Source organism: Aedes aegypti, chromosome 2 (genome assembly GCF_002204515.2).
Source record: "Aedes aegypti strain LVP_AGWG chromosome 2, AaegL5.0 Primary Assembly, whole genome shotgun sequence".
Lineage (NCBI taxonomy): Eukaryota > Metazoa > Arthropoda > Insecta > Diptera > Culicidae > Aedes > Aedes aegypti.
In genome coordinates, this window is record NC_035108.1 from 88484140 (window position 1) to 88499968 (window position 15829).

At 39.1% G+C, this 15829-nt stretch overlaps 1 protein-coding gene and 1 long non-coding RNA gene across 4 annotated transcripts in view; one reads left to right on the plus strand and one right to left on the minus strand.

The window, feature by feature from the left end:
- LOC5571839 (zwei Ig domain protein zig-8) overlaps positions 1 to 15322 on the plus strand; it is a 372596-nt gene extending 357274 nt beyond the window's left edge. For all 3 annotated transcript variants that reach the window (XM_021841480.1, XM_021841482.1, XM_021841481.1), the window contains one exon: positions 13926 to 15322. In XM_021841480.1, coding sequence (XP_021697172.1) covers positions 13926 to 14077 — 152 coding nt within the window. In that variant the 3' untranslated portion in view covers positions 14078 to 15322. The remainder of the gene's footprint in view (positions 1 to 13925) is intronic.
- On the minus strand, positions 4172 to 5188 carry LOC110675746. The gene is made up of 2 exons (XR_002499752.1): positions 4391 to 5188; positions 4172 to 4256 (listed from the first exon to the last, which is right to left on the minus strand). It is a non-coding gene; the product is annotated as an uncharacterized LOC110675746 (long non-coding RNA).
- Positions 15323 to 15829: the final 507 nt, after the last annotated feature.

Here is a 15829-nt window from a genome sequence, read left to right on the forward strand (position 1 = left end):
TTGTTTAAATTTTTGAATATCAATGTATTTGAATATAAGATCGTTTGTTGCGATCGCTAGCATGTATGAATTGTTTCTTTTATTTGTTATTTTTGGGGCCCCCTTTTCAATTTCCTTCATTATTGTTTGTATTGTTACTATTTTATTTATATTGTCGTTATTACTTTGGATTTTCAGCCCGAAGGCCGTTCCCTTAGTATAATTTTTATTAAAAATTACTATATCTAGTGAATTATCGATATTATGTACAAAACTTAATTTCGGCAGAACAAAAGCTTCCTCATTACTAACTGTTTCGTACACAAAAAGTTGATCAGGCTTTTGTGACTGAACGTTAGGATGTGTAACGCTGTTTTGCCTTTTATGTATGGATCGTGTTACTACATACATCTGTTTGAGAGATTCAGTACAAATTTGAATTCTCGAAAGGGCATCTGATACTACGTTAGACCTTCCTTTTATATATTCCACTTCGAAGTCAAATTCCTCCAAATCCAGTCGCATTCGGGTGAGTTTGGAAGAAGGTTCCTTCATTGAGAATAGGTAAACAAGAGGCCTATGGTCCGTTCTTATTTTAAACTTACGACCGTAAAGGTATGGTCGAAAATGTTGAACCGCCCAATGGATTGCGGTCAACTCCTGTTCGATTGTAGATTTGTTGGATTCGCCTTTTGTAAAAGCTTTACTGGCGAATGAAATAGGTAGTTCAACACCATCATGTAGCTGAGCAAGAACTGCTCCACAGGCTACATTTGAGGCGTCTGTAGTTAAAATAAATTCTTTTCTAAAGTCGGGAAATTTTAGGATATTTGGTGATAGTAAAGACCGTTTAAGGGAGTCAAATGCTTGTTGACAAGCATCACTCCACTGAAATGGTACGTTTTTTCTTAGAAGTACATTGAGCGGGTTTGTAATAAGAGCAAAGTTTGGTATAAAACGACGATAATAATTACAAAAAGCAACGAATCGACGAGTTTCGTCTGTATTCGTTGGTACAGGAAAATTCTTAATGACTGTGTATTTATTTTTGTCAGGTTGTATTCCGCTTGCGGATATATGATGGCCTAAATAGGTAACATCTGCTTTAAAAAAATTGCACTTGTGAGGGTTAAGTTTGAGGTTGTATTTCCTCAAACGTTGAAAAACTTCTTTAAGATTGGCAATATGGTGATTTATTGAGCACCCGATGACAATGATGTCATCGATATATAGGAATGCAGTTTCGGGAGGAAGACCGCTTAATGCAATCGTCATCATCCTTTGAAAGCTATTCGGGCTAATATTCAGCCCGAATGGCAATCGGTTAAATTCATAGTGCCCTGAATTCGATGAGAAAGCTGTATATTTTTTGCTTTCTTCACTTAACGGGATTTGATGAAATCCAGATTTAAGGTCGAGCGTCGAAAAATACTTCGCTCGTCCTAGTTGGTCTAAGATTTCATCTATCCTTGGCAATGGAAATTTATCTGGGCTTATTTTTTTATTTAATTGGCGAAAATCCACTACTAGGCGCCAAGTTTTATCGCCCGTAGCGGACTTTTTCGGTACTAGAAGTATTGGGTTATTGTACGGGGAAACTGAGTTTTGAATTATTTTATTTTTCAGCATATTTCGGACTTGAATTTCCATCTCATGCTTTTGTGCTTCCGGAATCCTGTAATTTTTAATATACGTGGAACTCGGATCATTTAGATGTATCGTTTGCTTGTAAAAATTATTTTCTGTCAGTTCGTCGTCGGTCAATGCGAAAACATCACTGAACTCTTCAAAAAGATTTTCGAGCTTGCCTTTGAGTTTTGTATCAGTTACGTTCAATTTCAATTCATTTAATAGTGCTTGCTTCCTGTGAGTATTGTTTGCTGATTTATTTATATTAAATACTTCGTAATTTGAGATTGGTACTAGTTTTGGTATAAAATCATTTGGAATTTGCACCGTTTCATCTAAAGTGTTCATGATTTTAACATATGGGTAATTTGTGCTAATTATGCCATTAGCACAGAAAACTCCATGTTGAATTTCCTGTGCTATGGTAACGCTATCTTCAATATTGCCAAAATACAGTCGTTTTAATACTTCGCATCGTGGTGGAATAAAGTATTTACCTCTCAGGTGATTGGTTATAGGAATTTCGAGGGTGTTTTCTGAAGTTCTGATTGACAATATCCAGGTATTATAATCAATATTGCATTTCCAACCTGCAAGGAAATCTCTACCGAGAATTCCATCGGTAGGAATTGGGAAATTTTCGTCCACGATGTGGACATTTTGGGCTAAATTTTGGTTATAAATTTTGATTTGCACTAAAGTGTCTCCTAGAGTGGATGTTGTTCCATTCCCTATACCGATTACGTTGCATTTGTTCGTTGGTCGATAAATTTGGCTTGGTTTAACTTTGTTTGCTTTTAAGACTGATATATCAGATCCACTGTCCACCATGAAGATGCACGGTGTTTCTGATGCATCAATATTAAGACATACGAAATTCGAGGCAGCTACATTTATTGCGTATGCTGCCCGAACGTTACCCCTAAAGGGTGTTGCTGTATTGATTGTACCCCTAAAGGGCGTTGTGGCTGCTGATAGTTCACGGGCGATACTAAAGGGGGTATTTGCTGCTGAAAACTTGGCAGTTGTTGTTGATATCCCTCATTTGCACTTTGGGCAATAAACATTCCATGATTTGATAAAGGAAATCCACGATTTGGAAATGAATTTCCACGACTTGACCAACCTCCTCTTTGATGTGGATATCGCTGATATCCTCTGCTTTGACGGAAACTTCCGCGATTGTGACCAAAATTTCCATGGTTGTACTGATGGAAATTTCCACTGTTGTGCTGTTGACATCTGCCGCGATTATTTTGCGTTTGGTGGGCTCGAGCACGACCTCGAGCTCCATCTCTTGATGTCCACATTATTCGAGTGATATTTTGACTTGTTTCTCCAGTAATTGGGCTGGATTGTGCATTTTCTTGCAATTTCTGAATTGCATCATTAATATTGGTAAAATTACCTGCTTTAAGAACAATGCGTGCTTCATTGTTCTTAGTGCCCCTGATGAGAGCATCTACGCCATGTTTTGTGGCCATTTTCTGCGCTGTAGCTTCAGGTATGTTGTCACCCAAATACACCGATTTTAGCTGCGCGATAATTTTGTCGACTTGTTCACAAAAGTCAGTCACGTTGTCCGTTTGTTTAATTGCAGCGAGTTTAGCTATGAGGTTTTCTGCTGTTATTTTTGACATGCAGTGATTTTTAACAGCGTCTAGAGTTTCGTTAAGGGTTTGATTTTCATTCACGGCCTGACGAGCTTTGCCGGTTAAACGAGTTCTTACGAACCGCACCACCGTGGCTTCGGCAGCATTTTTCTGGGCAGGGGTTGCCCCCGCAAATGTTTCCTCTACGTTTGAGTGAAACAACCTCACTGCGTCCAGAAAAGTTGTTAAATGTTCTGATGTGCCGTCGTAAATTTGCACTAGGGCTGTGCCCAATTTCAGATCGACTTTAGGAGTCGCCATTGTCGTGATATTTATGACTCCTGATTTCGCGTCGTTTACTTTTATTTTCCGTTTTATTATTTCGGTTATTTCAAAATATGCTTGTCTTGAAGATTTAATCAGAAAGTTTAAATTTGTTAACGATATTTCCTCTTCGAACTCTATAAGTCTTTGTTCAACATCGGCATAGAGTTCATGAGCATATTTAAATTTTGCTTGAAGAGTTTCGGTTCTATAATTCGTATTTATGGACTTTTTTAGATTATTGGCAAGTCTAATCAACTGACCAACATCCTCTTCAAGCTGTATCATTAATATTTTGCTAATCTTATATCTATAAACATTAAAAGTAAAAACAAATCCTTTACTTATCTTACAACCATTCCACCCGTTTAGCGGAGGCGCACTCCTCGACGCTGAATTCTGGTTCGATTGCTGTTCCTTGCGGCGGAGGCGCACTCCTCTACGCTCGCTTTTAATGATGATTCACTTTTCTGCTGCTATTCGCTGCTACTGTTGCCGACCTCAGGCAAGGGTCTCGCGTTCATTCATCATGTTAGATTCGGCTACTTTCTTTATTATGGGCTACTGCCCCACTGTTTATCTCTTAGAGGCGAGATAGATGCCTGAAAAAAAAACTGACCGTTTTTCGAGTTCGACACTGTTTGTACTTTTTTTTTTTTTTTAAACCTCACTTAGTTTATTTAAAGCCGACACACTCTTCGCAGCTTTTAAAGCTTGCTTCCGTGAATGTTCCTTATACATGCGGTAAAACATGATTAGTAGTTGTAGTACTACTAGTATTAGAATAATGTTCAGTTTAATATCGTTTTTCTGGTGTAAACTTTCGTGTACTTCTAATCTATTGAGTACTTGGACCTGTGGGTCACCTTTATTTTCCGTGTTCTTGGACTCCGTAGTGCCCATGTTGCTGATTCACTCAAACTACACTGTTCTAACGCTCCTTGTCCGTTTTATTTCACTTCAGTTAGTTCGTTAATATGGCAAATTGTGCCTTTTCCATTCCTTTAGCCCACTCGGTGATTACTTGCTGCATTAATGCCACTGTTGCGCACATCAAAATTAATGCTAGCATTATAATTAAGATCGATGTCACCGTCATGGTGCAAAATCTTCACTTCAAAATCTTCACAACTGTTTTTCACACTTTTTCACTTTGGTAGCCTGTCACTTTGGTAGCCATGTAGAGAAATCTCCTTTTTGGTTGTCATCATCCTCGATAATTAAAATGGCAAACGAACCTCTCGGTTTGAGGGTCAAGACAGAATTGCTTTATTCAGTTATCCAAAATTATTCTGACACTTATTTAGTTCGGAGACACTTGAAAGCACTTATGTATTGTTATGTATTTGATCACCAATCAGTGATCGACACCGAAAAAGAGAATGCTCAGAGAGAGAGAGAGATACGGAGAAGGCTAATTGCGCCAAACCGAATTGCGCTTGACGACCACACGCTGTTTGCGTGTTCAGAATGTAATATGATCCCAGCCTATTTTCTGCCGGGTCAGGCTTTAAGTCATCGAACTGCTTTATGGGCTCATATTCGTTCGCCGCATAAATCAGTTCGATGGCATTGTAAAACGTTTGCTATTTTCTTTGTGGGGTGCCACTAGAGTGGTCCCTTAAAGTTTGGAAATGGGATTTGCTAACATGTGGGATGCACATGCCACAAAGGACTCTAAGCAGAACCGCTCTTGCCTCCGAAGCGACTTCGAAGCAGGTGCCATATCGTCGTCGTCCAACCAAAGCCCAAAAATTCTGAACGCAAAATTGCAAAAAGTGCTGGAGTTCGATTATGGCTTTACAGTTAACAGCTATCACGAGCGATTGGCTTGTCCTCACCTCGTGTTAGAAATTCGCAAATCCTCAAACCAAAGCTCAATTTATTTGAACAAACAACAAATAGAACGCGAAAGTTCATCTGATGAAAGGGTTAGTATCGTACATGCAATCTACTTACAGTAGGCATCAGCGTGTGGGGAACGGAGCGCAGTGTATCCCCTTTGTCAGAGGGTCCTTTGTCGATTGACCCCTTTGTGTGGAAGAACCGAAGCCAAGCCAGCTCCACGCGGTCAGGAAGCTCAAGCCACGCGGGTCACACTCTCAATGGCGCTATTTTCTGGGGCACTTGGGACTCGGACACTTCAGCTTTCTACCTTTTGCCGACCTATGTGGACAGATCACCTTTTTCTTTTCCCGTTCAATTTCAGGATACGCTTCGCTAGCACTTAACAGAACGTTGCACTATCGTTTGTTCAGTCCGAATACGATCGCAGGGACGGACAGCAATCTAATTTACTGCTTCTGCCTTACTCAAAGTCCCGCACTTTGGTGCACTTTTTCTGTCCACGCGAACAGAACAGAATGTCTCACAGACAATACGATCACTTGGTATCACGGTGGCTCACTTTTACCGGCGCAAACTGAGATCAACCGCGATGCGATAGTCGAGTTAATTTGCACTATTCACGACTCGGAACTTATTTCGCGCTACTGCGAACCGACTTTACTACGACACTTCGACCGACGCCAAACTATCCGGTTCGAAGGACCATTTTTTATGTAACGAAAATTAACTAATTTGGTCTGGTCTCGGTTTTCGAACTGCTAGACTTTATGCTCTCTTCGATATCACAAATATAAAGGGGTTGATGCGAAAGGTTTAAAGGTTTATTTGCTACTGAACTGATCTGGCTCTTGTATTGGCCTATATGAGATGCTCATGATCTATAAAAAATCTACCTGCGCTCGTTGGCGCGATCTTTCGGTTCTTGGAAAGGGACCGTTTAAAGTTTCTATATATGATCGAAAGGGATCACTAGTTCTCCTAATCTAGTACCACATTAGGGTGGTTCCATTCAATTGGTTTTAATTCAATAATTAACAAAACGATTGTTTTGACGAGGAGTGCCAGGAGGTTTTAGAGGAGAAGAATCCAGAGCGGGCTGCAATGCTGCCGCAAGGTACGCGGCACAACGCGGAACGATATAGACTAAAGCGGAAATAGCAAACCCGCCTATTCCTGGACAAAAAGCGCCGACTGGAAGAGGTGGAATGTCAAGAGATGGAGTTGCTGTACCGTTCTCAAGAAACGCGGAAGTTCTGTCAGAAGCTCAACACATCCCGCATAGGCTTCGTGCCGCGAGCTGAAATGTGCCGGGATAAGGATGGGAGCATCTTGACGGACGGACGCGAGGTGATCGAAAGGTGGAAGCAGCACTATGATGCACACCTGAACGGCGCAGAGAACATAGGTACAGAAGGTTAGGACAGCGAAGGCGATGGCTACGTCAGAACAGCGGACAGTGAAAACCAACTAGCTCCCACGATGGGGGAAGTAAAGGAGGCCATTCAACAGCTCAAGAACAACAAGGCCGCTGGCAAGGATGGTATCGGAGCCGAACTCATCTAGATGGGCCTGGAGAGGTTGGCCGCTTGTCTGCATCGGCTGCTAGTCAGAATCTGGGAAACGGAACAGCAACCGGGGGAGTGGAAGCAAGTCCAATCTACAAGAAGGGCGACAAACTGGAGTGTGAAAGTTATCGTGAAATCACTATTCAAAACGCCGCCTTCAAAGTGCTATCCTAGATTTTCTTTCGGACGACATGGATATTATTGGGAGAAAATTTGAAACGGTGGCAGATTTGTTCACCCGCCTGAAACGCAATGCAACAAGAGTCGGGCTAATTGTGAATGCGTCTGAAACAAAGTTCATGCTGAAAGGCGGAACCAAGCGCACCAGGGCCCGCCTAGGAAGCAGTGTCACGATAGACGGGGATACTTTCGAAGTGATGGACGAGTTCGTCTACATCGGATCATTGCTGACCGCTTAGAACAATGTTAGTCGAAAAGTACGAAGGCGCATCATCAGTGGAAGTCATGCATACTATGGGCTCCATAAGAAACTGCGGTCAAAAAACATTCACCCCCGCACCAAATACACGATGTACAAAACGCTCATAAGACCGGTAGTCCTCTACAGGCATGAGACGTGAACTATGCTCGAGGAGGACTTGAATTGGTTTCGTGCTAGCGGAGTTTGTTTTTGTTCGTTTTCACACTGATCGGGTATCATTCGGATGAATTTTCACGACACTGCTCATACCTAAATAATTTTGTCACACCAAAATATTCTTTCACCATGTTTACCATATATTCAATGGCGTCGTAGCGAACAAAACCAACATTTAACGCATTTGTAACGCACACTGTTGGATTATGTATTGAAAGCAAGGTGCGTGCTTCTACTGAAGGGCCATATAAAAAGACGTGTGAATGTTTATTTTTCCAAGTTAAAAATTTGTTCGAAAATCTATTCGTCAACAGAACGTACAATATGATTGTTGAATAAACTGTCATTCTTGTCTCAATTGTCTCCAAAATAAGCCGGATGTCGTCAGAGGGATTCAATAGAAACGTAAAAATGAATGACATCTTAAGAAAATCTTGGATTCAGACTCATTATGCCAAACGACTTTATATCAGATAACCTACCACCGTTGTGAGTGATGTTTGGGACCTAAGAAGTTTTTAGGCGAATAGGTACTTAGATCAACATTGATTTGTAACTTGCGTCCAAGCCCTTGTTAGAGATGTAAAAAAATAATATATTTGCCGACTAGCGGCACCTTGGGAGTGTTTTTCAAACAACTATGTTTCTATGCGAATAGATCCCATTGAGTTGATCAACTTCGTCGAAGACACTAATTTTGTATCTCATCGATGGTCTGAGATATAAACGAAGCAAATATTTGTACAGTCGCCCTACAGTTATGGATAGCACACAGATATGGATCACAGTTGGATTAAAACGGGAATATCTCATCATCTCATCTTCCGGAAGACAGCGAAACTAGTTGTCCAAGTGGAACCACTTGGACCTGGAGGAGCTGGTGGGATTGGTGGTGGTGGAGTGCCATACCACAGGAAAAAGGACCCCGGTGGGGGACCCCGAGCCGTGGTGGAGCTTATTGGGTGCGAGTGCGGAATAGTAACGGACAGTGAACGAGGTATTTCCGGATAGAGAATCACACAATCCCACAAACTGAAACAAGAAAATCTTCCTTTGTACAAATTTCGGGTGAATGGAGGTTTATGGACGAGATTTTTCGAGGAAAGAAAAAAAGCGAGATATCTGTGCGAGAACAAAGTAGCGCTATGAGTGCTCGAGTAGAGGTATGCACGAGACAGAAAAATTGAGTAAACAAATAGGAGTTAGGGTGTCCCGAAAAAATGAATGTTCGAAAGGTAATGGTGCTAAACTCTAGAATGAAAAGTTTGCTTATATATAGGATTTTTGTGGGATAAATCAATTGTCTACTAATTCGATTGATTGATTTATAGGAAATTGTTTTTTTTTTTATTCAAAAAGTCATATTTTGATAGTAATTGCAGTTGTTTTGAACGCCTACTATTATTTTAAAAATATTTATAAGTTTTCTATTTTTTTGGTATAAAAATACCCATCTGTTTTTTCCACAAAACTTTTGAAACCAAAAAAATCAATTTCTTCGAAATGCAATCGTTTAATTGAAACGAAACAATGTCCTGCACATAAGTTAAAGTCCTTTTCTGCATGTATAATGGATTGTAATAATTAAAATTTCTACAACAATAGTTCAAATTTCATCCAAACAATAAAAAAATCAGTATTACTTTATACAAGTTTTGCGACCTGTAGTTCAAAATTGTGACATGTTGCGAGTGAAATCGGATATAACAAGCTCGAATTAATTAGAGACTCATCATTGATTGGAACTTTAAATTTTAAATAATGTCTTGTATTCCTGATTTTTACAACCATTCAATCATTTTTTCACGAAAATAATGATTATAAACATTGCTATCGGATCAAAATCTAGAATAAAAAAAAATGCTACAGATATTTCGGTAGAATATTTACCAAAAAATATCTAGAAACCGATTTTTTATTGATTTGAAAAGTTGAATAGACGAACAAACATTTTTTTTTTAATTTATTCCACACGAATGCTCAATGATATTCATGTAAAAAAATATTTCAGAAATTGTATTAGTTAAAAAGTCTCAAGGCATTTCGAAAGGATCAAAAATATATGCTCTACATTTTTTTTTTGATCCTTTCGAAAAAATATATGCTCTACAGGGGACGGACCTGGTGTAGTGGTTAGAACACTCGCCTCTCACGCCGAGGACCTGGGATCGAATCCCATCCCCGACATAGTCACTTATGACGTAAAAAGTTATAGTGACGACTTCCTTCGGAAGGGAAGTAAAGCCGTTGGTCCCGAGATGAACTAGCCCAGGGCTAAAAATCTCGTTAATAAAGTCAAACCAACCATATGCTCTACAAAAATGTAATGCAAAAGCAAATCTTTCATGTTAGGGTTGAGCACCTTTACTTTTTGAACTTTGAGTGTTTCTGGGACACCCTATTAGGAGTGCAATAGAATAGAAAGTAGTAGAAAAGTAAACCAAAAAAAAACGAGTTTAGATACAAGAAACAATCAAAACAAGCTCTAAGATACATAACGTGAAACCAAAGTGTAGGACAGTCACCCACTCACATACCCACAGAGAAGTACCGGAAACAGACCCTAATAGATACGGATTGCAGGAACCTAAAAAGCAGAAATGCTGCTACGAAATGAGCAGCCAACTAGCTGTAGGACGGAGAATGACAGCCATTGTAGCTCTGTGAGGAGTGGCCGAAGAAAATTCCTGAAAAGCGTCACATTCACTCACACTTTAAAACAGAAGCACACACATCCAGACACACACACAGAGATTCACACTTGGGTCACTCTACCGTATCAAGAGAGCGGACGGTACCAAAAGAAAAGGACAACTTCTCCTAGCAACGAGAAGCCACTTTTGCGTTTAATTCGTACTCGAAAGTTTAATAGCGTATTATCATTGTTGGCAGGGCAGGGAGGTTCGTTAGCAAATCGAGATGAATATGTTTGATTGTTTAAGTGGGAGGGGGCGAGGGGTTTTAGAATCGAGTAAAGGTTAGGCAATGGCGGATGGGAAACGGGTGGAACTTTTGCGTTTGTCACCGGTAGCTTTCCAAAGGGAAGTGCGAAATGGAAACCAACGGAAAGAGTGTAATTTGAAAATGGAGAATAAATGTTTCTTCTTAATCTGATGAAATTAGTTTGAGCAATGCAATTACAACGATGTAGTTTGAAGCAGCTGGTGTTTTCATAGATGTTAATCTGCTCTGGCAAAGGGGGCAGGCGTGCTTTCGATGATTGTTTCGTTCACCGGAAGGGGTTACGTTCGTTCACAAATTGCAGCCATTATGCGACACTGCTCATACCTAAATAATTTTGTCACACCAAAATATTCTTTCACCATGTTTACCATATATTCAATGGCGTCGTAGCGAACAAAACCAACATTTAACGCATTTGTAACGCACACTGTTGGATTATGTATTGAAAGCAAGGTGCGTGCTTCTACTGAAGGGCCATATAAAAAGACGTGTGAATGTTTATTTTTCCAAGTTAAAAATTTGTTCGAAAATCTATTCGTCAACAGAACGTACAATATGATTGTTGAATAAACTGTCATTCTTGTCTCAATTGTCTCCAAAATAAGCCGGATGTCGTCAGAGGGATTCAATAGAAACGTAAAAATGAATGACATCTTAAGAAAATCTTGGATTCAGACTCATTATGCCAAACGACTTTATATCAGATAACCTACCACCGTTGTGAGTGATGTTTGGGACCTAAGAAGTTTTTAGGCGAATAGGTACTTAGATCAACATTGATTTGTAACTTGCGTCCAAGCCCTTGTTAGAGATGTAAAAAAATAATATATTTGCCGACTAGCGGCACCTTGGGAGTGTTTTTCAAACAACTATGTTTCTATGCGAATAGATCCCATTGAGTTGATCAACTTCGTCGAAGACACTAATTTTGTATCTCATCGATGGTCTGAGATATAAACGAAGCAAATATTTGTACAGTCGCCCTACAGTTATGGATAGCACACAGATATGGATCACAGTTGGATTAAAACGGGAATATCTCATCAACTAGAGTTGTAATTACGCAAAACACATTTTACCTAAGTGAACTATAAACCTATACAGCATCTCAATTAATTATAATATGCGTAAGCAAATTTTTTTCGTACGAGGGAAAAACAATGCCACCCGCATTCCAAGAATCGTTGATTCATAACTGTGGGGCATTGGAAACCATACCACAGTTATGAATCAACGATAAGACGATTTTGAAAGAAACGCCAAAACGTATGCTTTCACTTAACACCATTTGTTTTACTCACAGATAAATTGCTTTTATAGTGTTCTGATCCATAATTGAGCTCTCGCCGAGCGGTGTCACGAACACGTGCGCAAATTTGCTGGTTGAAAATACTGCCGTTTGATTTTGCTGGGAACAGCTGATCTTTGTTTATATTTTCAACCAGCACTCTTTTAGTAGTGTTGGTGACATGTAAACTGTATGTACACGAGCGCAGAAACCACTATATGAGTCGATTTGATCCATAGGGTAAACCGGTATGATACGCCCCCTTAAGAAAAAACTGCTCTATCGCAGTAGCAAATGCATTACTTCTATCGTTTTTGATGTCAAGGTGTTATTTTGTTAGTTGGTCATGCTCTGCATGCAACTTTCTCTTCCCAGGTAGCTTCTAAAAAGAGTACAAGACGTTTTCTGTAAACGGTCTAAATTTTGACGTTTCAAAACAAACCGGGCAATATGCCCCTCCCATAGAAAAACGTTCCACAGCATGGTCGAAGAGAAATTCCACTACTTGCTAAGCTTAGAAGGGTCCATTACCAGTCTTCTCCCGGTTAAAGTTGTTGTAATAAGTACAATTGTAAAGAAAGGGCTTCATTTACAACGAGGCTTGCTTAACGGATGCTAAATTTTGCGTCAAAAAGTTGATTTTCGATATTTTTGAAATATCTATTTGGTGTTCATACTTCTCAATAGGGATCCTACTCTCCCACTGATCCACATCTGTGGGTTTGACATCGTGAAATTTCTATCGAAATCGACACTTTTTGGTAAATAACAGTGAGCTTTGAGGTGTTTTTTCAAAAACAACTTTATTCTGCAGTGCCTGGGTGGTAATTTTGTTCCGTAAAGCGACACTATGTTTTTTAATCACATTTTGTTCTGAAAAATGTCCCTTAGTTGATCCATAACTGTGGGGTGACTGTACTCCGAAAAATTCTCGCGTTCAGCATCAAAAGGGCGTAACTGCAGTGATCGTTTTCTCTTCATTGATTTTTTCTTTAGTTAATAATTTAGCCGGGTGACTATTTTCAACTGCTTTTTAAGAATCAATAGAAAGTACTCATCGTCCGTCGTCATGCTGCATTGCAAAATTTCACGAAAGTTATTTGATTTTTATGTACTAACTTGAGCTTGAGCTTGAGCTTGATTGATTTTCATGTACTAACTTAAAGATAAAATCAACGAAGAGAAATCGATCAATGCAGATACGCCTGTATGATACTTAACGCGGGAGTTGTTTCATTTGTTGCTTCTGCATGCGATATTTGTTGAACTCTGTGCGCCACCTGGTGAGTTAATTTGGAATTAAAACATTTATAAAGTGGAAAGGATCAACTTTGCAGAAGACAGTTTTCTTTTAATCCTCATTATTTTCAAGATATTTGCATTACAAATACTATAGTATGATATATCACATTTATAGGACGCTGGACGTTCGGGGCTCCTGTTCTATTTTTAGGAAGGTGGGCGGGTATGGGTTAAGGTTTGAAGTATGAGTTTTCACCATAAATTGATAGGCTGGTCTTCAACGCGGTCTGACAGGTTACGATGCAGAGAATTTGAAGAAAAACATTTTACATAGGCACCTTTTCGACGTTAATTCCGTGTTTAAATTCACAACTGTATACCGCAAGTTATTTATGTAATGGTCAGTAAGTCTTAATCCTAAATTAAGGAAACAACTTCTCATTAATTTAATCAATAGTAGATTCGTTGAATTCAATTCAAATAAGAGTAATTAATAAAGTGTGTACTTATATTACGTGTTTATTTCGAAATTTCTCCATGGTAATTTCCTAACAAACCTATATTGTCTTTGGTCCACCTTCAAATCACCACTAAAAAGCTAAAAATTGCACAGAACACTATTTTATCATAAGTGTGATATCTTCCTTTATGGGAGAATGAACCGCCCTAAGGCGGCATATGTAAAGCTGCGAAATCAACGTTAAATGAAATAAAATATTTATCCTGACCTAAAAACTAATCTCAAACCATTCATCTCTATTCCCGCGATTGCTCTTGACTTGGCTCCTGATAAAAAAAAAATCCCATTTATTCCCGAAATCTCCCGTAACTTATCCCCTTGTTTCGCGTACCACACTGGCTAACCGTTGTTCTTTTTCTCTGTTTTCCCTCTGCAGGTGAACATCCGGCGGCGATGCAACACAACGCAGCGACAACCGGTCGACCAGTTCTTTCGCACGCCAGTATTTTACTATTTTATGTGACACTTTTAGTGCATATTGTTGTGAGTAAGCAGTTTAAGGTATGGCACAATCACGATCCGAGATGAAATTGGCCCAGCGGCGGCTCCCCGAATCGAGCACTACAGCAAAGGAAACAAGACTGTAGTATACCATCGCGATCCGGATCGCGGTCCCGTTGCAGGAGGAGGTTCCGAGAACATTCCATTGGGCATCTTCTTCCGGAAGACAGCGAAACTAGTTGTCCAAGTGGAACCACTTGGACCTGGAGGAGCTGGTGGGATTGGTGGTGGTGGAGTGCCATACCACAGGAAAAAGGACCCCGGTGGGGGACCCCGAGCCGTGGTGGAGCTTATTGGGTGCGAGTGCGGAATAGTAACGGACAGTGAACGAGGTATTTCCGGATAGAGAATCACACAATCCCACAAACTGAAACAAGAAAATCTTCCTTTGTACAAATTTCGGGTGAATGGAGGTTTATGGACGAGATTTTTCGAGGAAAGAAAAAAAGCGAGATATCTGTGCGAGAACAAAGTAGCGCTATGAGTGCTCGAGTAGAGGTATGCACGAGACAGAAAAATTGAGTAAACAAATAGGAGTTAGGGTGTCCCGAAAAAATGAATGTTCGAAAGGTAATGGTGCTAAACTCTAGAATGAAAAGTTTGCTTATATATAGGATTTTTGTGGGATAAATCAATTGTCTACTAATTCGATTGATTGATTTATAGGAAATTGTTTTTTTTTTTATTCAAAAAGTCATATTTTGATAGTAATTGCAGTTGTTTTGAACGCCTACTATTATTTTAAAAATATTTATAAGTTTTCTATTTTTTTGGTATAAAAATACCCATCTGTTTTTTCCACAAAACTTTTGAAAACCAAAAAAAATCAATTTCTTCGAAATGCAATCGTTTAATTGAAACGAAACAATGTCCTGCACATAAGTTAAAGTCCTTTTCTGCATGTATAATGGATTGTAATAATTAAAATTTCTACAACAATAGTTCAAATTTCATCCAAACAATAAAAAAATCAGTATTACTTTATACAAGTTTTGCGACCTGTAGTTCAAAATTGTGACATGTTGCGAGTGAAATCGGATATAACAAGCTCGAATTAATTAGAGACTCATCATTGATTGGAACTTTAAATTTTAAATAATGTCTTGTATTCCTGATTTTTACAACCATTCAATCATTTTTTCACGAAAATAATGATTATAAACATTGCTATCGGATCAAAATCTAGAATAAAAAAAAATGCTACAGATATTTCGGTTGAATATTTACCAAAAAAATCTAGAAACCGATTTTTTATTGATTTGAAAAGTTGAATAGACGAACAAACATTTTTTTTTTAATTTATTCCACACGAATGCTCAATGATATTCATGTAAAAAAATATTTCAGAAATTGTATTAGTTAAAAAGTCTCAAGGCATTTCGAAAGGATCAAAAATATATGCTCTACATTTTTTTTTTGATCCTTTCGAAAAAATATATGCTCTACAGGGGACGGACCTGGTGTAGTGGTTAGAACACTCGCCTCTCACGCCGAGGACCTGGGATCGAATCCCATCCCCGACATAGTCACTTATGACGTAAAAAGTTATAGTGACGACTTCCTTCGGAAGGGAAGTAAAGCCGTTGGTCCCGAGATGAACTAGCCCAGGGCTAAAAATCTCGTTAATAAAGTCAAACCAACCATATGCTCTACAAAAATGTAATGCAAAAGCAAATCTTTCATGTTAGGGTTGAGCACCTTTACTTTTTGAACTTTGAGTGTTTCTGGGACACCCTATTAGGAGTGCAATAGAATAGAAAGTAGTAGAAAAGTAAACCA